The sequence below is a fragment of the Simochromis diagramma genome, unplaced genomic scaffold (assembly GCF_900408965.1).
Source record: "Simochromis diagramma unplaced genomic scaffold, fSimDia1.1 OVJJ01000487.1, whole genome shotgun sequence".
NCBI lineage: Eukaryota > Metazoa > Chordata > Actinopteri > Cichliformes > Cichlidae > Simochromis > Simochromis diagramma.
Window position 1 is genome coordinate 3,094,718 of NW_024387305.1, and position 22,028 is coordinate 3,116,745.

Genomic DNA, 22,028 nt, shown 5'->3' on the forward strand with positions numbered 1-22,028 from the left:
TGGCATTACCTTAGCCTCCAATAACACTGTGAGGAACCTTGGAGTGATTTTTCACCAGGATATATTCTTCAGTGCACATATTAAAAAAATACGTAGGATTGTTTTCTTCTATTTCAAAATCCTGCTCCTCACATACAAGGTCTTAAATAATGAGGCCCCATCATATCTTAATGACGTAGAAAAACATTTAGTATACACATCCAGAAATTTTATTTATTTATTTATTTTTTTGCATATACTATTATATATTGTACATATATTTATTAGTTTCAGATTTAGCCATTCGTATATTTTGCCTGCTTATGTTATTGTATTTTGCACAACTCTGTTGCTTGTGAAGCTCGCACACAAGAATTTCACTCGCATGTGCTTTACCAATGTACCTGCACATGTGATGTGACAATAAAAAAAATAAAAAATAAAAAAAAAAGTGATTTGATGACCTTATAGAGAAGACTAACTTCTTATTTACAGGCATTCAAATTAAAGACTAAAAAGTCCAGGGTTTCAAGAGTTCTTGTACCTTTGTTTAAACACAATTTAAAAAATTGCATTACTAAAATCCTATCAACAATTAAAATGTTCTGACCCAAAGAGGTCAGTATTGTAGTGAAGCAATATCAATAAAAATTTTATTCACATTGACAGTTGAAAAAGAAAAGGCACAGCTGCTTGAGGAAGTTAGTGTGGGACTAAAAAAATTCTAATAGATAAACAGATAAATTCTGCAATGCGTAATTACAAAGCATATCTTTAAACTATAACTAGGCAGCCATGTTTTAACTGGAGTGGTCATGTCAAATTGCAAACAGCTTACAGCAATGCATGTTTACTCTACCATGAACGTTTAAAAGAAACACACAATGTAATCAAGATCTTACCACAGTTTGGTAACAGAATAATTAAAAAAGTGGGGTGATAACTATACAATTATGCACATAAAAGCCTTGCATTGTAGAGCTACATATACTAAGTGATGCTGCAGTTAAATTAGAAGAACTTACTTGTGTGGCACGATAGCTACATTCAGACTGGTATCTGTGTGCAGGGGATAAGCACAGGAGAAGGGAAGACTCAAAGGAAGAATGAAAGACAAATTATCCAGTGGGTAGATGAATAAAGTGTTGGAGTAGATGACATGTGTGCTGTTGATCTGAAAGACAAATGATGACATTTTCAGTCAGTTCATAAATCATGTCACCTAGAGAAAGTCTAATCACCAGAGACATGTCCACACGGTTTGAGACTGTGAATTCTTAGTCTCTGACTGCTGTTGCTCACTTTTTTCTCCTTGGATAAAAAAAACAGAACATTTTCTGGCCAACAACACAGTCTTAAGTACAGCAATCACGAACAGATTCAAAAAGGCATAGCAGTTCACTGACTTGATGCGCTATGTTTGTACACAGAACCGATTGTGTATGAGGTCTACATAAAAGAGTTGATCTGAAGACAAAATGGAAGAGCATGTGCTACAGCTGACACAATTATGAGATCATCGGGTAAATATCACTCTGCAATGATCAGAACCTACTCGGCTTAAAGATAATCACTATTTGTTCCAAATTATGACAGCAGTGTGTTTTGTTGGGGTAGTTAAACGACAGAAAAAAACAAAAGTCTTCACCTCCAGGAGATTCCCACAGGCACCTTCCCGAGCCTCCACTTCATACCAAATAATATCATCACGGACTCTGACCCAGGAACAGTTGCTGGAAGCCAGGTTGCCCGAGAATGAGTTCAAACCAGAGGATGACATGTTGCCCATATGCAGACCTACTTGGATTTTACCATGGCCACAAATTAATTGTGAAGGCTGGAGTGGAGGCTGCCGGACTAAAGAAAAAGACAAAGGTCACTAATAAAAAAATAAAAGTAGATGAAATAGAAAATACCAAATGAAGCCAAGATGAGTACCTGCACAAACCATCATCATAGTATAACATTGTAAGTGTATTATTTCAACATTATTTGAGAACTTTAACTTACTTTCACATATAGCATTGGCATCATGACGGTGAAGACAATCGTGGATTCCAAGTCCGTTGTGTCTGCAGTCAGTTATTGATGATTCATTTCCAAAACAACCTACATCATCCAACCAGATGAGTCCCCTGCCCTCTCCATAATATGCGTGTGGTGGTGATCCAAGGACCCTGCCACAGCCCAGCTGTCTGCACACCACTTTGGCATCATTCAGATCCCAGGAATCATGACACACTGTGCCCCAATGTCCATCAATGAAGACCTCCACTCTGCCAGAGCAGCGGTTCTCACCGTTGACCAGCCTCACTGATACAGCGGCTAATGGAAAACCAAGAGAAGGAACACTGTCTATGGGAGTACTTCAGAAAGGTGAAAGGTGGACTTATTAGAACAATATGAAAACAACATAATCAGCTTCGTCCTCTGTCTTGCAATGGTTGACAGGTGACAACTTTTTATTTAGAAGTTATTTATAATTTGTTGCTAATTAAATAGTTCTCGGGGCAGTGTCTGTGGATTCATGGAAATATTGTCATAGTAAGTTTATCTTTAATTTAAAATGTTCTCTTAATTCATGACTATAAGAAAAAATGGCTGTGTGGATAAAGTATGTACAAATCATCTTAGTTAAATCTTATCTCAAAGGCAGGCAGTGACAAAGTTGGATTTCATATATTTCATATATTTACCTTCACAGATGACAGCAGCATCGTCATAGTGACCACAGTCATGAGATCCAAACCCTCCATGGCGGCACTCAGAGATCTTTGATTCGGTGCCTATGCATGTGACATCGTCCAACCAGATGGGTCCGTTGCCCTGTCCAAATTGTGCATTTGTTGGTGCTGAGATGACCCTGCCACAGCCCAGCTGTCTACACACCACCTGAGCATCCACCAGGCCCCAGTTATCGTCACACACTGTCCCCCACTGTCCACTGTGGAAGATCTCCACCCTGCCAGAGCAGGAGCTGTTTCCATTAACCAGGCGGACCTCCCCCTCAACTGCTGTGCTGTTGATTTCTGGTTGGACTGAAAGAAAAGTGTCTGTGAACTCAAAAGACAAACTTGGTCTGCACTTCCATCAGCATTAATGAGTATAAGCTCTCGTTAGTACATCTCAACATTATTGTTTTCTAACTGGGAATAAAACTCAATTCAGGCTCTGAGCACAGACTCATCTTTTACTTTGCATTTGACTCCATGTGCAGCACAACAACTTTATATTTAAAAGTTGAATTAAAAACAACAAATGAGAATATTTTTCTCATCAGTTAGATGTCAGCAGTAAGAAGGGGAGCATTCCTGAAATATGCATAAAATTTACCTTCACAGATGATGCTGGCATCGTCATAATGACGACAGTTGTGGACTCCAAGCCCGTTGTGTCTGCAGTCAGTTATCGATGATTCATTTCCAAAACATGCTACACTGTCCAACCAGATGGGTCCGCTGCCCTGTCCAAAAGCTGCACTTTGTAGTGCTGAATAAGCGCTTCCACAGCCCAGCTGTCTGCACACCACTTTGGCATCATTCAGGTCCCAAGAATCATCACACACTGTGCCCCACTGTCCATCATTGAAGATCTCCACTCTGCCAGAACAGCGGTTCTCACCATTGACCAGCCTCACTGTTGAAGCAGCTAATAGAAAACCAAATGAAGGAACGCTGTCAAATTTTACTGGAGTATTTTTCAATAGTAGTATCTGTACTTCTACTTAAGTACAGAATTTCTATACTTTTGCTACCTGTAGTGGTGTTGTAAAAGATGACACCACTACAACATGTCAGTTCATGACATTTCTTGCTTCTTAGATATTCCAGGATCACCTGTAAGTGATATTATTGCAAAGTGGAAACTCTTAGGAACCACAGCAGCTCAGTCACAAAGAATCATTCTATGTAAAGTTACAGAGCAGTGTCTCTGTGAGGCACATAGTATGTTAAAATGTCCAACACTCAGCTGACTCAATAACTGCAGTGCTCCAGACCTCCTCTGGCATTAACAGCTGTGCAAAAACTGTGCAACAGGAGCTTCTTGGCATGGGTTTCTATGGCTGAGCAGCTCCTGTAGATCTGGGCACCTGCCCGGTATTTTTGCCTGTATAGTGGGGGTTACTAGTTATGGGGTTCTTCCCCTTTCTTACTCATTTGCTTCTCCTTTGTTGAATGTTTTCAACAAAGGTTTAAGGTAATGCATGGACAAATAACCAATAAAAACTGAATTTTATTCAAAAACATAAAAACTGACCTTAATGCTAGACAAATTTTTAATTGTAAAGACATTATTAAAGACATCTGAACTATGTTTCTAAGAAATCATAACTTAAAGACAAAAGATTTAATTACTGTGGATAAAGTACTTAATGTGGATTGACAATTTTTCTACAGTTACGCAACTATAAATCCTCTCAGCACTGTTTTATCTCAAAGGCAGGCAGTAACAAAGTTGGATTTCACTCTTTATAGCTCCACTTGTTCATATTTACCTTCACAGACGACACCAGCATCCTCAGAGTGGGCACAGTTATGAGATCCAAACCCTCTGTGTTGACACTCAGAGAGCTTTGATTCGTTGCCTGAGCATGCGACTTCATCCAACCAGATGGGTCCGCTGCCCTGTCCAAATTGTGCGTTTCTTAGTGCTGAGAAGACCCTGCCACAGCCCAGCTGTCTACACACCACCTGAGCATCCACCAGGCCCCAGGCATCGTCACACACTGTCCCCCACTGTCCACTGTGGAAGATCTCCACCCTGCCAGAGCAGGAGCTGTTTCCATTAACCAGGCGGACCTCCCCCTCGACTGCTGTGCTGTTGCCCACTGGTGTTGTGGTAGTGATGTTAGCAGGCACATGTGTGGTGGTGAAGTTCTGTGGCCTTGGTGTTGTTGGAAAAACAGTGCTGTTGATTCCTGGTTGGACTGAAAGAAAAATGTCAACTCAAAAGACAAACTTGGTCTGCATTTCTATCAACATTAATGAGGATAAGCTCTTGTTTATACATCTCAACATTATTGTTTTCTTACTGGGAATCAAACTCAAGTCATGCTCTGAACACATACATGCTACTTACTTTGCATTTGACTCCATGTGCTGCACAGCAACTTTATATTTAAATGGTGAATTAAAACAACAAATGAGAATAGTTTTCTCATTGGTTAGATGTCAACAGTAAGAAGTGGAAGGTACCTGAAATATGCATAAAATTTACCATCACAGATGATGCTGGCATCTTCATTATGACCACAGTCGTGGACTCCAAGCCCGTTGTGTCTGCAGTCAGTTATTGATGGTTCATTTCCAAAACATGCTACACTGTCCAACCAGATGGGTCCGCTGCCCTGTCCAAAAGCTGCATTTTGTAGTGCTGAACGAGCGCTTCCACAGCCCAGCTGTCTGCACACCACTTTAGCATCATTCAGGTCCCACAAATCATCACACACTGTGCCCCACTGTCCATCATTGAAGACCTCCACTCTGCCAGAGCAGCGGTTCTGACCGTTGACCAGCCTCACTGACGAAGGAGCTAATAGAAAACCAAAAGAAGGAACACTGTCAAATTTTACTGGAATATTTTTCAATAGTAGTATCTGTACTTCTACTTAAGTACAGAATTTCCGTACTTTTGCTACCTCTGGTGGTGCTGTAAAAGATGACACCACTACAACATGTCAGTTCATGAAACTTCTTGCTTCTTAGATATTCCAGGATCACCTGTAAGCAGTGTTGGTGAAGTTACTTGAAAAAAGTAATCAGTAACTAATTACTGATTACTTCCCCAAAAAAGTAATCCCGTTACTTTACTGATTACTCATTTTCGAAAGTAATTAATTACTTAGTTACTTAGTTACTTTTTATAATCACAATTTACAACCTGAAGAGGTGATAAAGCGATAGATCTTTCAGCCCAATTCTACTTTTTCTGCATAATCCATCATACAAAATGTAATCAAATGGAAATGTCTCTTTTTAAAACTTTTTTTATTAGTTTTAATCTTTTAACTTTATGCATCAAGCAACAATTAATTATATGCAACATTCTGTGACTTGAAGAAATTTGTTTAACATTTAAACCTATTTTCTGCACATTCCAGCACATAAAATAAAATATTTTTTGTGTTTACACTCACTCTTTCAAATAGATGCAAGTAAAACACAGCAGAACATAAATAAAGTCAAAGACTCAGCGGTCCTGTTGCTCTATTTTCACCTGTAAAGCAGGAGTAGGGCAGGCGAAGTTTTGCCCTGGAGTAGGTGTACCGCAGCGGTCAGTGGAAGAATCCGCGAGTTTCTCTGTGAATTTCCCATTACCTCGTTGCGCACTCGGAGCTTGTTTAGGGTTTTTTTCGCTGTAAAAAGAAGTTTTCTTCCCACGCACAACGGACACTAATGTTTTTGTCACTTTTTATGGAATCAAACTCAAAGTAAGGTCAGTACTTCCACGCTTTAAACGCTACATGCTCATACTCTCTCCCGCACTCGATATATTATCCATTGTTGATCTGCACACAGCTGTTGTCACGAACATCGCACTCGCTTACATCACTGTCATGAGACATTCTCCCAAAAAAAATCACGGTTTAGTAACGCAGTAACGCAGTGTTCCTACTGGAAAGTAACGGTAATCTAATTACCGTTTTTGCAATAGTAATCCCTTATTTTACTCGTTACTTGAAAAAAGTAATCAGATCTGCCCATCTCTGCCTGTAAGGGATATTATTGCAAAGTGGAAACTCTTAGGAACCACAGCAGCTCAGTCACAAAGAATCATTCTATGTAAAGTTACAGAGCAGTGTCTCTGTGAGGCACATAGTATGTTAAAATGTCCAACACTCAGCTGACTCAATAACTGCAGTGCTCCAGACCTCCTCTGGCATTAACAGCTGTTCAAAAACTGTGCAACAGGAGCTTCTTGGCATGGGTTTCTATGGCTGAGCAGCTCAGGTACATGTGATATGCACCTGCCCAGTATTTTTGCCTGTATAGTGGGGGTTACTAGTTATGGGGTTCTTCCCCTTTCTTACTCACTTGCTTCTCTTTTGTTGAATGTTTTCAACAAAGATTTAAGGTAATGCATGGACAAATAACTAATAAAAACATAATTTTATTCAAAAATATAAAAACTGACCTTAATGCTAGACAAATTTTTAATTGTAAAGACATTATTAAAGACATCTGAACTATGTTTTTAAGAAATCATAACTTAAAGACAAAAGATTTAATTACTGTGGATAAAGTACTTAATGTGGATTGACAATTTTTCTACAGTTACGCAACTATAAATCCTCTCAGCACTGTTTTATCTCAAAGGCAGGCAGTAACAAAGTTGGATTTCACTCTTTATAGCTCCACTTGTTCATATTTACCTTCACAGACGACACCAGCATCCTCAGAGTGACCACAGTTATGAGATCCAAACCCTCTGTGTTGACACTCAGAGAGCTTTGATTCGTTGCCTGAGCATGCGACATCATCCAACCAGATGGGTCCGCTGCCCTGTCCAAATTGTGCGTTTCTTAGTGCTGAGAAGACCCTGCCACAGCCCAGCTGTCTACACACCACCTGAGCATCCACCAGGCCCCAGGCATCGTCACACACCGTCCCCCACTGTCCACTGTGGAAGATCTCCACCCTGCCAGAGCAGGAGCTGTTTCCATTAACCAGGCGGACCTCCCCCTCGACTGCTGTGTTGGCCTCTGTTTACAACAACAACAACAACAACAACAATAACAATAATAATAATAATAATAATAATAATAATGATGATGATGATGCACTCAGAAATCAGTGAGCCAGCTGAATCGGTTACAGATTCATCATATTTAAAGTGTAACATTACTTGCACAGTATGTATAGTACAATGCAGGTGGATCCACAAGTTTGTAGAGATAGTAATTTCCATATCAAAGTTAAATGAGTAAAATTAACATGTTCATATTTGTGATTTGCACATCTGTCCTCACATCTGTCCTGACTTCATTATAATTTGTCTGGAGCAAATATTTCATTAGTGTCTTAATTAGATCCCATCCGTATTTGAAAAAGGAAAAGACAGTGAATCACACAGTGAGTTTATGTCTAACTAGAAATTATTTACCTGAAGAGCTTCCTGTGAAAATATGCACAAGTATGAGTAAAAATAGTCCAGCAGGTGCTTCCATAATTGATCACATCCACCACTCAAACTAGATGAAAAAGACCAATGTGATGTTTTAAAACTTATTACCCGTATGCCATCTTATTCTGCATAAAATCTATAACTTCTGATGTGTCTCTACTTACCCTGGAGAGACTCTGAGAATCCAGCTCTTAAGCTCACAGCGAGGATGGGAATTTATAGGCCTGTTTCTGTGTGCAAAGGACAAATTGAAGTGATTGATGGTGAAATATATATAAGTGGGTAAGATAGACAACTTATTGATATGACATCAAATGAGTTACTTATTAATCTAAGAAGAAAAAGAAGGTCACATTCAAACTGAACTGACACATCCACAAAGCTTGAGTCAATAATTTATATGGTACAACAATTAGAGTCAGGCCAGAGTCATAACTTGATGTTTGCACATTCCAGCAATGAAAATACCAAATGAGGTCAAGATGAGTATCTCCACAAACCATAATCATAACTTTACATTGTAAGTGCATTATTTCAATTTTTCAGTCTGTACAAACTTTAACGTCGTTCACATACAACACGGGCATCTTCATGGTGACCACAGTTGTGGTTCATTTCCAAAACATCCTACATTGTCCAACCAGATGGGTCCGCTGCCCTGTCCAAAAGCTGCATTTTGTGGTGCTGAACGAGCGCTTCCACAGCCCAGTTGTCTGCACACCACGTTGGCATCATTCAGGTCCCACAAATCATCTCACACTGTGCCCCACTGTGGAAGGTCTTCACGCTGCCAGAGTAGATGCTGCTACCATTAACCAGACGGACCACCCCCCTCGACTTCTGTGCTGTTGTCCACTCAAGTTGTGGTAGGTGGAATAGGTGTGGTTTGGGGAACTCTAGCATCTGTTATATTGACCTTTGTTGACGATAATAATAATCATGCACTCAGAAGCCTTTAACCCAACTGAATCAGTAACAGGTTAATCATATTTAAAGTCTAACATTACCTTCACAGTATGCAAGTTGGTATGTGGGTGGTTCCACAAGTTTGTAGACATAGTAGTTTGCATATGTTTGACATGAATGGTCTGTGACTGGTAGTAGCAGCAGCTGCCACTCCAAACATTGCACACAGTGCGATTTACAATTTCACCTGACCATGTGGGATGAGGTTGTGTTATCCACAAAGGCGCATCGGTTCCACACCTGTTTGATTCCACACACCACTCTGGAATACTGTAACAGTTGTAACCCCCTATCTCTGTTATGGATTCCGCCGTGTGTACGCGGACTAGTGTGCTCCCAAGTAACTTGTGGTAGAGCTAGCACTTTTAATTTTGATATTTAAAATAAATGAGTACTTGTGAAAAGTTAAAAGCTGTTGCTCATTTGCTATCCACCCGCACACCTCCACGGCTGGCTTCATCTCCACCTCATGTTACTATATGAGCACTGGTTTGGTCCAGAAACAGGCGATACCAGCCTTCCCAGTTTTTTAGCTCGATCACAGTGTATATCCAAAATATTTTCGGCAGTCATCATTCAATGTGATGTAGTTCTGACAGGGTCCACACATTGGGAATTGATGCAGTCCATGCCTGAAGGACAAACTGTGTTTCCACAGGGAAACGGAACAGATTGGGAAGAGACGGACGGTCTGGTGTTGGAGGAAAGCTCCAGACATTTATATGATCCCGGTTTGTTGTAACAGATCTGAAATGATGTGCATGGTGAGTTTGAGAAGGAACACTCCTCATTGTTCACACAGCCCTTCTCTGCGAACCAGTGGTAACCTCGGTTACAGCAAGAAGAGTCACTGCAGATTTTTGGGTCATAGCTGGTGAGGCCTTCACCTACAAAGCCATCTTTACAGACACAAGCGAGTGCGCGGCCTTGTTCACGTGACTGCGAGCCGGTGGCTTCAGGATGACAAGAAGTACAGCTGGTAACACGAGTTCCTGCAGAAAGAAAAGCCATATGCTGATGCATCCATTTAAATAGAGGTTAAATGTTTTATGAGCCAGGATATTTTCCCCCCATTTATAACACTTATTATTATTATGTTATTATTATCAGTCTTGGCGTCTGAGTTGAAACGCGATATTTGCATGTTGTATATATTGTTTAACCTGATAATCTTACCTCAGGTTCCTCTTATCAAATTCTCATCTGATAATATTTCAAATGATGCCAAGTGAACTTTAACACTGATCATCATGCATGTATTTCTCAGTTTATTTGCATTTATGTGACTGGCTTTAAAATCGTGGTATCGTCATACTGGCTTCTTGGAAAGCAGGACTTGTGCATCAAACTTGGCTGACCCAATCTGATTTATTGCATTTTTTGATACTGTCTTGATACTTCTTCTCCAATACTTCGTATTGGAATAAATAGTATTACATAGTATCTCTTAACTCGGTTGCAGTTTCTGCTTTGCTATATTTAAGTTAATGATAGCCTCCTTATTTTTTCTGAGAAATGCTTGCCAGAGAAGAGTCCAAAAACAACAGAAAGCTTTTTAAAAAGCCATATATTTATGTACACAAGGGCCTAGGTTGGATGGAGGAGTCGGATTGAATACGCAAGGCCTCAGTAGCAGGAGGCCTGTTGCAATCCTAGAATGAAAATTTGGTTTTGTTTAATATTTTCTTAATCAAAATAATCAGCTTCTGGGAATGTTAATAAATTATATATACTGTAGGTGACTGCTAATATGCACTTTGAGTCATGTTTTTTAGTATAAGCACTGAGAATGAGGAAAGTTAGCTGTTAACAAATGTATTTTAAAATAAAGGTGAGAGGAGCACAGTTGACTGAATGGTTTATGCAGGCAGCCGTTCTTACAGTCAGTAAGCCAATTCCCAGATGTGACCGCATGTCAAAATGAGCCATCACAGCTAAAAGGCATGAAAAGCAACCGTCCTTCATTTCCAAACAGCAAGACGGTGAATAAGCATCAGCGTCCCATCTCCAAATGGTGTGAAACAAAGTGAGTTGATACAATAACAATCATTTGTACTGATAGCAGCTTGAACAGAAAGCAACACGTGTGAGAGATATGGCTATGACATGGTTATGGATCAAGAAAGACAGAAGAGCTCTCAAAGAGGGGTTCCAGAGTCATGTGCTACAACCCTGTTTACATCTCTCAGGATGTATTTAACACTCTGACTGTTATTAGATGTGAAATAACCACAGTCAAACACAATTAGCTTCATTATAGGCTTGGTGCATATTTTTATCTTCATCATGAATAGACTCATCTTCAACCGTTTTTTTTTTCTTTTCAGAACGGCACAGTGGTTAGCACTGTTGCCTCATAGCAAGAAGGTCCTAGTTCGACTCCACCACCTGGCTGGGGCCTTTTCTGTGTGGAGCATGTTCTCCTGTGTTCGTGTGGGTTCTCTCTCTGGGTACGCTGGTTCCTCCCACAGTCCGAATACATACAGTTTGTGGGGTTATGTTAATTTGTAAATCCAAATTGTTGCCTCGAGGCAAGTGTTTAAAGTCCCTGTCAGTACTCTTGCTGTAGCATTTTGAATGTGGGTATTTAGATCCTCATCATTAATAGATTCGTCTTTACATGATTTTTATTGACTGACGGCTCTGTTCACTAAAGCAATGTGGCTGTCATATAATTTTGTTACAACATTTCTGAATTGGTGGATACATAGAAATAGCAAAAACAAGGACAAATACAAATATAGAAATCTCTCATGTGAAATCTCCTTGAGTTTTTTCCTCTCACTGTACTGATCTTTATTTGTTAATAAATAATCAGGTCCTCAGATGACAGGAGGCTCAACAAGTCAACAAGGACAGGTTAAATAATAAATGAGGCTGTAAAAAAAATCAGAAACTTGTCTTAGTGATAAAAATCTAATTGCAGAATCTTTTTGTCCTGTTTTCTCATGTTTATCCTGTTGTTCTTAAAATGGACAGGATACATTATGGAATGAAGCAAAGAAAATACTTTTGAGAACAGGAAGTGCTCTCTTTAAAAAATGTACTCTTCACATCCCACAGCTGCTCACTCAAATATGTGAACACTTGCTACCAAACTAATTTCCTGTAGATGAACAGTTAAGACAACCTTGAATTTTGAACCTTGACGTGTGTGTGATCATTTGATTCAGAAAGAGTCATAAATAATCATTTAGGAAATGAATATAATTACCACATTTGTCTTGGCCCTATGCCTATCAGTGACCATGTAATCTACTTTCCCTTTCATCATGGGAAGCCAAGTAGATGCACCCTTATGGAAAACACTGTCCTCAGCTGGAGAAAGGTAAAAAAAATAAAATAAAAAAATTATACAGCGTAATCAGGGACCATATAATGACCAAAATGTGCCTGAGAGCAGCACCACTTTGAGATTATTGTCCTGGATTTCACAACTTATCTTTGTGCCTGTGCGTGTGTGTATGATTGTGTGTGTATAATCACTTCACCCCACCAATCATTCTGCTGAGTTAAGTGATCACTGTTATCTCACTGCTATCTCACTGCTATCTCTCCTCTCTTCCTCAAAGCCTTTGTGGGAAAACTCTGTTTCAGCCTCTCACTAAAGACTCAGGTGGGTTCTTTTGCCCCCTGAATCCTCTTCTTTCTACTGGAATTAGAGTTTGTTTTTAGGTTTTATTATTGAGTTTATTATTAAGTATATTTGTCTCAAATTTGTTTTTAAAACTTTAAGTAAACTGTTTTTAGATTTAAATGTTTTATATAAATGTGATTTGACTAAATAAGAAGACACTTCCTACGTATTCTTTACATCTTAGAAACCACATGGTAATCCACCGTAGGAACGCCAAGCAAAACAACACTATTGTACAAAAACACAGAGAAAAGATGAAAAATGTTTAAAAACAACATATAACAGATGGGCTGAAGAAGATGATTTTAAATAAAGGACATTTGTGGTGTTTTAGTCACAAAATCTTGAAGAATCATATTTTTTATGTTTTATATTTATTTGCACCAGAGTACCAAAAGAATTCATTAATTTTGGCAGTTTTATTTGCACAAACATTATTCTTGAATGTTTGACACTTCATGAAATGTCATGAAGTGGAGCTAAAGAGAAAAATCTCAAGTAACATTTTGCAACTAATTTGGTTAATTTCTATAAGGTCATTAACATTGCTGGGTATGAAAAGGGGTAATTGTATTTCAAATCAACCAAGTCCTCTGCTTGACCAGCAGGGCTTGGTTGTCCAAAGATTGCAAAGTCCCATATTTGAACACACATAAATCCAAAAATCCAATGTGAAATTCCCAGTCACAAAAATGAGAAAATTCTATTCCATGTTGACTCATCAAATTTTTTAGACTATTTTCTGTTAAACCATCTCAGATTCATCTACACTTTTTGTGATCCATATTTACGTTTTTAGTGGAAGAAACGAGGGAAAAATAAGAATTTGCATATTAATGATCAAGGAACTGACCTCCCAGACCATTGTTCCTTCAGCCGTTATGCAGCGTACTGTTTATAAGATTGGGGAAACCTGCACTCAGCTGAGACCGAAGAAGTCACTTGGATTAGTGACGAAACGTTTCTCCCACTGAAAACTTCACGTCCAGATGAGCAGAATCAAACTTTGGTGATTTACTTGTAGTCATTCTATTTCCTCTGTACTAATACTTAGGTTTATCCCAGCTGTGACCAGTTTCCAGCCCTCCTGATTATCAGGGGCGGATCTACTGGGGTGGCATGTGCCACAAGTGGTTGATTGTTACACTCTGGAAATGGAATGAAGGTGAGTGTTATTAACCTTCTGGGGCCGACGGACGCAACACTATCAAGAAAGAGAGAGAGAGAGAGAGAGAGACAGAAAGGGGTACACAGACACTTTGCGGAGGCACTGTCTCCACCTCACTGAAGCCAGTAAACACGTCACTGGATCTGGCCCGGTGGCAAATTCATAAAAGGAGACATAAGCCTGCTTTGTTATAATATTTACCTCCACAGATGACTCTGGCATCTTTACAGTTAACACAATTGTGGACCCCAAACCAAGTATGTTTGCATTTGGTAGTGCTATTAGCGCTGCCACAGCCCAACTGTCTGCACACCACATTGGCATCATTAAGATCTCAGGAATCATCACCAACAGAAAAACAAAATATTAATTGGGGTAAGTAAAATAAGAATAATGTTGTTGGTAGACAAGGCTTGCTATGATGACTGCTAACATATAGGATGATGTGGAAGAATGGGGGAAGGTGTTGTTGCTTTGGGTCTTTGGGCAAGAGTTTCGTGTTTCTATTCTTAGTTTATTCTTTTGGATATTTCAGTCTGTAGTTCTTGTTACTTTTGTACTCTGGCTCTGTTTGCATTTTGAGCATTGGTTTATATCTCAGCATAACATCTCCAGTGTCCTTTTGTATCTTGTTAGCACTTTGTCTCTCTCCGTGTTTGTTACTTCCTGTTTTATTTTCGCCCTCTGTTGTCTCCTGTGCAATCTATAAGAGATAAGAGACAGAGAAGCTGATACAGACTCTGGCTACGTCTACACTAATTTCAAATGATAAATTTGAAAACGACATTCTCGTCTAAAAACGCTCCGCGTCCACACTGTCGTTTTCAGTCGTTTCCTAACAGTTGTTCATCCACACTGAAACGACTCAAAGCGCTTGTTCCTGTATTGCGCATGCGTGAAACGAAAACGATTCGACCTGCTAATTTCTGCCTGCTGTTTATTTACTTACCGGCTCTTTGAAACGTTGCTGCAAAATGTTGAGGAAAAGCACCAAGTTTTTTAAATGGACTGACAATGAGGTGGAGTTCTTGCTGCAAGTAACACAAAAGTACAAAGTAGCAAAAGTGAGTGAGAATTAAAGAATTTTCTAAATGCTCCGGATTCGCAGTCCACACTGCGATTCGAAAACGGTGTTTTCAAATGTATCCGCTTTGGAGAGCATTTTCAAAGAGCTCAGTTTTCCTTGACCAAAAATGCCGTCTCAGTGTGGACGGAAGGCCAAAACGGAGAGAAAAAGATGCATTCTCAAATGAAAATGTATTATGTGGACATGGCCTCTGGGTAGTAGGGAATTAGTTGCCAGATGACTTGGAAAGTACAGTTTAAGTGATGAGGGAAATTCCCAAGAAGGTGTTGTGTCCTCTGGACTGTGGAATTGGTGGTGGAATGAGGAAGTAAAGGAAAGTGTTCAAAACAAAGAGATCAGCGAAGAAAAAGAGGAGTAGTGAAGGACATGAAGAAAGTAGACTAGAGCAGCAGTCCCCAACCTTTTTTGCGCCATGGACCGGTTTATGCCCGACAATATTTTCATGGACCGGCCTTTAAGGTGTCGCGGATAAATACAACAAAATAAAACTAGTACCGGTACCGAAAAAAAGAAAATTTATTCATAACACACGTGAAAAGATCCAGGAAAACCGAGTAAACGATAAAAACGATAACAAAATAACGCTGAAAACCGATAAAAACTCTGAAAACTATACATTTCACACCTGAGCCTCAATTCTCGTGGCCCGGTACCAAACGACTCACGGACCGGTACCAGTCCGAGGCCCGGGGGTTGGGGACCGCTGGACTAGAGCACTGGGTGGCTAGGCGTACAGAAAAGAGAGAGGTAGCAAAGAGACAGCAAAGAGAAAAGACTTTTATCGACTTGTCTGAGAGAGAGGGTAGTTGCTGAGATAGTTTAGATATCTGCAGAGAAGATATAGAGTTGATGTATTTGACCAAAGATGTTGATTATGGAGCTTCCAGATGCTGGACCACATAGATGATTCATGGATGTGGTGAAAGAGGAGATGCAGAGGGTTGGTGTGACAGAGGAGGGATAGGGTGAGATGGAGGTGATCCACTGTGGAGAGCATGCTAGGGAGCAGCCAGAAGAGGAAGAATGAAAACAGATAACCTATCTAACCAATTCAGGTTAAACTATTGCACTGATAAGATACCATATCTTGGTATTGTATCTTGATAGGATAAAATCTTGGTATCTTATCAAGATATGTTTGTTTTAGATTTGCTCTCACGTTCTTCAAGGTTCTTCAAGGTTCTTTATTATTTGTCACATGCATAGTTATACAAGTATAACACACAGTGAAATGTAGCCTGACACGCTCCTCGACATGTGCAAAAATGGGGGGGGGGGGGGGGGGGGGTGTAGAGGAGGAACATTATATATATATATACACATATAGTATATACACTGGGTGAATGTGCAGTAGTAGCAGCAAGCAGGTGAATTCTGTACATTAATATGAATAGACATCTGACTATTTTACAGGATAGACAATATAAACATATTTAAAATTAAAGGAATTGAAATGTACATTGTGCCTTGGTTTAGTGTCTGGAAGAGTCCTGTCTCAGTCAATTATAGATGATGTGAGAGGGCGGGTGTGTGTGTTTAGGGCACGGATGGCTTGGGGATAGAAGCTCCTCTTGAGTCTCTCTGTCCTTGCCCGGAAGATGCGGAACCTTCTACCAGATTGCAGAAGTTGGAACAGTTTGTTGCCAGGATGGGACGGGTCCTTCAGTATCTGCGCTGCTCTAGTCCGGCATCTCCTGGTGTAGGTGTCCTGAAGCGGGGGGAGAGCAATCCTGCAGCAGCGTTCTGCTGTACGGATCACTCTCTGGAGAGCTTTTTGGTCCTTCACACAGCTGTTCCCAAACCACGATGTCATGTTCTGTGTGAGGATGCTCTCCACAGCGCCTGTATAGAAAATCCTGAGGATCTTTGGAGAGACCCTGAACTTCCTCAGTTGTCGTAGGTGATACAGGCGCTGCCTAGCCTTTTTGGTCTGGACCTGAATGTGGGCAGCCCATGTCAGGTCTGAGGAGATGTGGACACCAAGATACTTGAAGGACTGCACCCTCTCCACTGGAGCTCCATTGATGATAATGGGCTTGTAGTCTCTGTGCTGACCCCTTCTGAAGTCCACCACCAGCTCCTTGGTCTTGCTGACGTTCAGCTGGAGGTGGTTGTCCTGGCACCACGATGCCAGATTCTTCACTTCATCCATGTAGGCCGCCTCATCGTTGTTGGAGATGGCACCCAACACCACTGTGTCGTCAGCAAACTTCACAATGGTGTTGGAGCCGTGGGTGGCCACACAGTCTGAAGTGTAGAGGGAGTAGAGCAGTGGCGAGAGGACACATCCCTGAGGTGCTCCTGTGTTGATGGTGATGCTGTTGGAGAAGCACCTGCCCACCCTCACCACCTGAGTTCTGCCAGTGAGGAAGTCCAACACCCATGCACACAGACGGCTGTTAAGTCCCAGATCCCTCAGCTTTGTGAACAGTCTGCAGGGCACTATTGTGTTAAACGCTGAACTGTAATCAACAAACAGCATTCGCACATAGTTACCCTGTTTCTTGTCCACGTGGCTGAGAGTGGTGTGTAGGACGTGGGCGATGGCATCCTCTGTGGATCTGTTGGATCTGTAGGCGAACTGCAGCGTGATTTTTACTGTAAGATATGAGGAATAGGCTTTGATATAATCTGACCTCCTTTCTGTTTTATGCAGGTAGTGTCATACAACACTCAAGTCTTACAATTAGAGTCATTACAGAAGATGTCGTTAGGCCCCCATTTTTTTAACAAATAAAAATGTAAAAAAAATGTAAAAGAAAATCTTTTGAATTTGAAGAAACAACATACAATCTTGTCATATCTAACCCATTTTGGGTTAGATATGACAAGATGGATTACATCTTACATCGCACTCAGAATATGACCTCTGAGCGAAAATTGATTACATCTTGGAGAAGCTCACTGCGGTCGTGAGTTCTCAGAATCTGCTCTTTGAGCACAAGAAGGACAACATCACGGAGCGTAAGTTTGATAAGATCATGGAGAAGCTCACGGCTCTCCAACGGGAGATTGAGAGACCAGTGTCGGACTGTTAGAACAGCTTTGAAATTCACATGAGTTGTTCGCACTAAAGTAAAAACCACCATCACTTCACGCGGCTACCACTTCGGCGCCAGCTGTGATCTCAAGGCAGGAGCTGAACAAAAACACCCTGATAACAGACTGTGCTTAGACTGTTCTTCCTATCCTACGCAAGGCCACCTGGGTTGGCTGGAAGACTGTTTACTTAGCCTAGCAGGGCGGAGGACACTGTCTCAGCTGAACTCTGGACACACACACACACTGATACACACTCATCCCCCCTCCCTTTCCAAACGCCTTCGATGCTTGTCCCCTCCCGGGGAAGATGGCGGTCGACTGGACCAGCGCAGACATGCTGCAGGACCGGATGCGCTGTCTACACCGGCTCTCTCTTACCCTTTACCCACCCTGTTGCTTGTCTTGTGTTTCTATGGTGTACTGATAGTCATGTGCTTTTTGTGCTGAGGTGTTTTTTTTCTGTTATCAAACTGTTCTCCCATTAGGAGCTCAGTCTGAGTGGAGTTTTTTTCTCTCCTCCTCTCACCTCATGTTATGTATTTTCGTTGTTTTTTTCCTATCAGCCTACCTCTCTGACATGTCTTCCCAATGTGTTGTTTGTGTAAGTTTGGTCAGAAGGTTCCTTTGTAAGTGCGCATGCGCCATTAGCGTGCTGCCTGCTGTAACCCTAATTTCCTTCGGGATTAATAAAGTATTCTGATTCTGATTCTTAGATCAAAATATTACATAGACAAGACATCATATTATCCAAAACTAAAGTGCACATGATAAGACCCAATGGGAAATAGTGATGTTATTTGATCTGGTCATATTCTATAATATTTGCCTCAAAGGCATGAATTCATCTGTAAAGAAAAACTAACATTTTTTCTGCCTATAGTCTGTTTTAAGATTAAAAGAACAAAAGCCTAGTGTTTGAAGTTAGTGAAAGAAAAAACAAGTGGCTCAACAGCACGATCAATTCATTTCACTTTTACTAACAATAAAAGCATTTAGACTGTCAAACACATGTATAAAAATTATAATACAACCAGCCCAAGTAGCCTCTTTTTCTCAACTAAAAGCCTGTAAACAAAAAACACTAGTGATGACAATGCTGTCTAATGCTGCAGTAGCCTCTCCTCTCGGACACACACGGCAATCAGCTTGTTACTATAAATACAATGAAAACCTTCACAGCCTTTATAAAACCATCTGATCAACTAGCATAACTGAAGAATTTTTTCAACTACTCCCGTCTTTGTGACGCCAAACTGACTGACTGCTAAATGTAGATTTGATTTTAAATTTTCCTCAGTTACTTTTATAGTCTTCTGTAAGCTAAATTAAGTTCACTGACTGAAAAGGTGCTCTAGCCTGTGAGCTTCAGGTCAAGCAGTGTAAAACAGACTTTACAGGAAGGCAACACATAAAAACGCATTTATGCATTTTTGGAGTCACCAACTGAATACATGCAAATTCTGGCAGCAATGCAATGCATGCAGTTTGTGCTGATGTCACGGTGACATGCACAAAAAGCATTCCTTCAGCGGAGAATCTATGCACTGCTTGACAATTTTAAATTATAACTCAGGTCACATAAAAGGTGCTCAGTGTTAAGTTACTATGGCGATCTTGCCAGGTACAAAGGAAGGCCACCTTTGTCACACTGAAATCTCGAGTTGAGGCTCAGCACAGCTCACTAACCTGTTAAACTCTCCTTTATTTGTTGTTTAATTTTTTTTATTATGTGTGACTGTCATTGTAATTGCATTCTGTAAAGCTATGTAGGAGTTATTCAAAGGTGCTTGAGTCCAACCCATCTGATATTTCCTGTTTATGATGTGTTTTTAATTAAATATTTGATAGATCTGGTTGTTATCAGAGCTTTCCTTTTTGTTCTTCTATTCAGTTATTTTCCCCTTTGAATTATAATTTGAGTAAAAAAAAAAAAAAAAAAAGACGAAACCACTACACCACATATAAGTAAACGAATAACAACTGTCACCACTGAGCGAGAGGAAAATTATCCTTAACGGCTCCAAACTAAATCAGAGAGGGGAAACATCGTCCAGAAGGCACTGGATTGGACTCTAGACCAGTCAATCAAAAAGTAAACTCAGAGACACGCCCCTGAAAACATTAGCCATTACATGACCTTTAGCCACGGCATTTATCACATCACTTAATGTCCACCTGTGTGATAGCTTTATTTACAATAAAATAAATGAAATGTGAGGGTAAATAGCTTACTAAACACAAATCCAGTGTTTTGTTGGAGGCATCAAATGTAATAACAGGAGAGCGTAATTTTTACTTTGGTGCCTACAGAGTAGCATGAAAGACAGATATATCATCCTGGTCTAAACAGCATTATTTACCATTATTTAGCACTAATTAGGTGGTGCAGTTTGGTCGGTAACCTTTTGGAAAACTGTACAATTCTTGTAATTTTGTTTTTAACCTCCTAGGACCTGGCGTCCACATATGTGGACATCACATTTTGGGATGTCTAGACCAAAATACCAAATTTTGCTCTACAAGGGACTGATATCCACTTACGAGGACATTATACTGCCACTGTTCTATCAAAATTTAAAACGAATGTCCTCATATGTTGATCTCATTTTTCTCAGAAACAAAAATTAGGTTATAAAAAAAAAATCTGGTAATTCTTTGTTTTTACATTCATTAGGTCCCAATCAGCCCAAATGGCAAAGAAAAATTAAAAATGCATGCTGTGAAAGAGTTCAGGTTTTAGGAGGTTAAATAATAAAGTCGAGATGTTATTGAAGTGCTGACCTTCAGCTTTAATTCAAAGGGTTTAACAAAACTATTAACTGCTTAGGAAGCCATTTTATACATAGTTCTGTATTTCAGAGGTTCAACATTAACTAGATAAACTAACATAATTTTACATTTGAATACTTGGATGAGGATTCTTTGCTCTCAATAACTGCCTGAAGTTTAGAATCCATGAACATCACCAATCCCCCTCTGCGATTCGCTACCTTATCGTGGTGGAGGGTTTTGTGTGTTCCAGGGATCCCAGGGGCTGTGTTGTCTGAGGGCTTCTGCCCCCTGGTAGGGTCTCCCATGGCAAATTGGTCCTGGGTGAGGGACCAGACAAAGAGCGGTTCAGAAGACCATTATGAGAAGAAAATCTAGGGAACAGTTCACCCTGCCTGGGATAGGGTTACCAGGGCCCTTCCCTGGAGCCAGGCTCAGGGAGGGTCAAATGATGGCCTGACTAAGCTGTTAATGCAGTACTTTTGTAAAAACCTCTTGAATTCAACCTGGAATCTGCACTTCACTCATATCTAGAAAATTCAGTGTTGCAGTGTACAGAGGAAAGATCACAGAAACAGTCATTGCCCAAAAGCTTACAGACCTGATTTTCATCATGTAATACAAATGACAACCTCATGGTGACGCCAGAGGAAAAGTCATCTGTTAACCAAAGTTATTCAAATCCTCCTTCTTTGACTGTTACCTGATACCCATGATGCCCATCCCAAATTTAATGGCAGTTTATCAAAATATGAATATTGAAAAATTCTACAATGTAACATCAGTTTGATTAAATCATATAGAATGAATTTGAAAAAAGGATTTAATTACATCATAGAAAGTCTTTCTGATATTACAGGATGTTACAAGCTCACCGAGCTGATTTATCCCGCAAAACAAAAAGAAGAAATGGTGGCATTTATTACTTCTAGGCTGGACTACTGTAATTCATTATCAGGATGTCCTAAAACTTCCCTGAAAACCCTTCAGCTGATCAAAAATACTGCAGCAAGAGTACTGACACAGACTAGAAAGCGAGCAGATTTCTCCGATATTTGTTTCTCTTCACTGGCTTCCTGTTAAATCCAGAATCAGATTTAAAATCCTCTTCCTTACACACAAGGTCTAGAATAATCGGGCCCCATCTTATCATAATGATTTTATAGTACTGAATCACCCCATTAAAGCACTTCACTCTCAGACTACAGGCTTTATTGTGGTTCCTAGAGTATTTAAAAGTAGAATGGCAGGCAGAG

At 40.2% G+C, this 22,028-nt stretch overlaps 1 protein-coding gene across 1 annotated transcript; it reads right to left on the reverse strand.

Annotated features, from left to right (window-relative positions):
* Window positions 1-3,190: 3,190 nt before the first annotated feature.
* Window positions 3,191-21,486, reverse strand: LOC120716782 (deleted in malignant brain tumors 1 protein-like). Its single transcript, XM_040004392.1, has 5 exons — window positions 21,476-21,486; window positions 14,076-14,179; window positions 5,197-5,511; window positions 4,475-4,906; window positions 3,191-3,627 (listed from the first exon to the last, which is right to left on the reverse strand). Exons 1-5 carry the CDS (start codon window positions 21,484-21,486, stop codon window positions 3,260-3,262), a joined length of 1,230 nt encoding a protein of 409 aa, XP_039860326.1. The 3' UTR covers window positions 3,191-3,259.
* Window positions 21,487-22,028: the final 542 nt, after the last annotated feature.

What these genes read in the sequence shown, in the direction of transcription:
- LOC120716782 (XM_040004392.1), bottom strand. An exon ending in TGCCAGAGTCATCTGTGGAG is followed by an intron (nt 5,512 to 14,075) that starts GTAAATATTATA and finishes GTTTTCTATTAG; the next exon opens with CTCCTTCGTCAGTGAGGCTG. An exon ending in TGCTGGTGTCGTCTGTGAAG is followed by an intron (nt 3,628 to 4,474) that starts GTAAATATGAAC and finishes GTTTTCTATTAG; the next exon opens with CTGCTTCAACAGTGAGGCTG.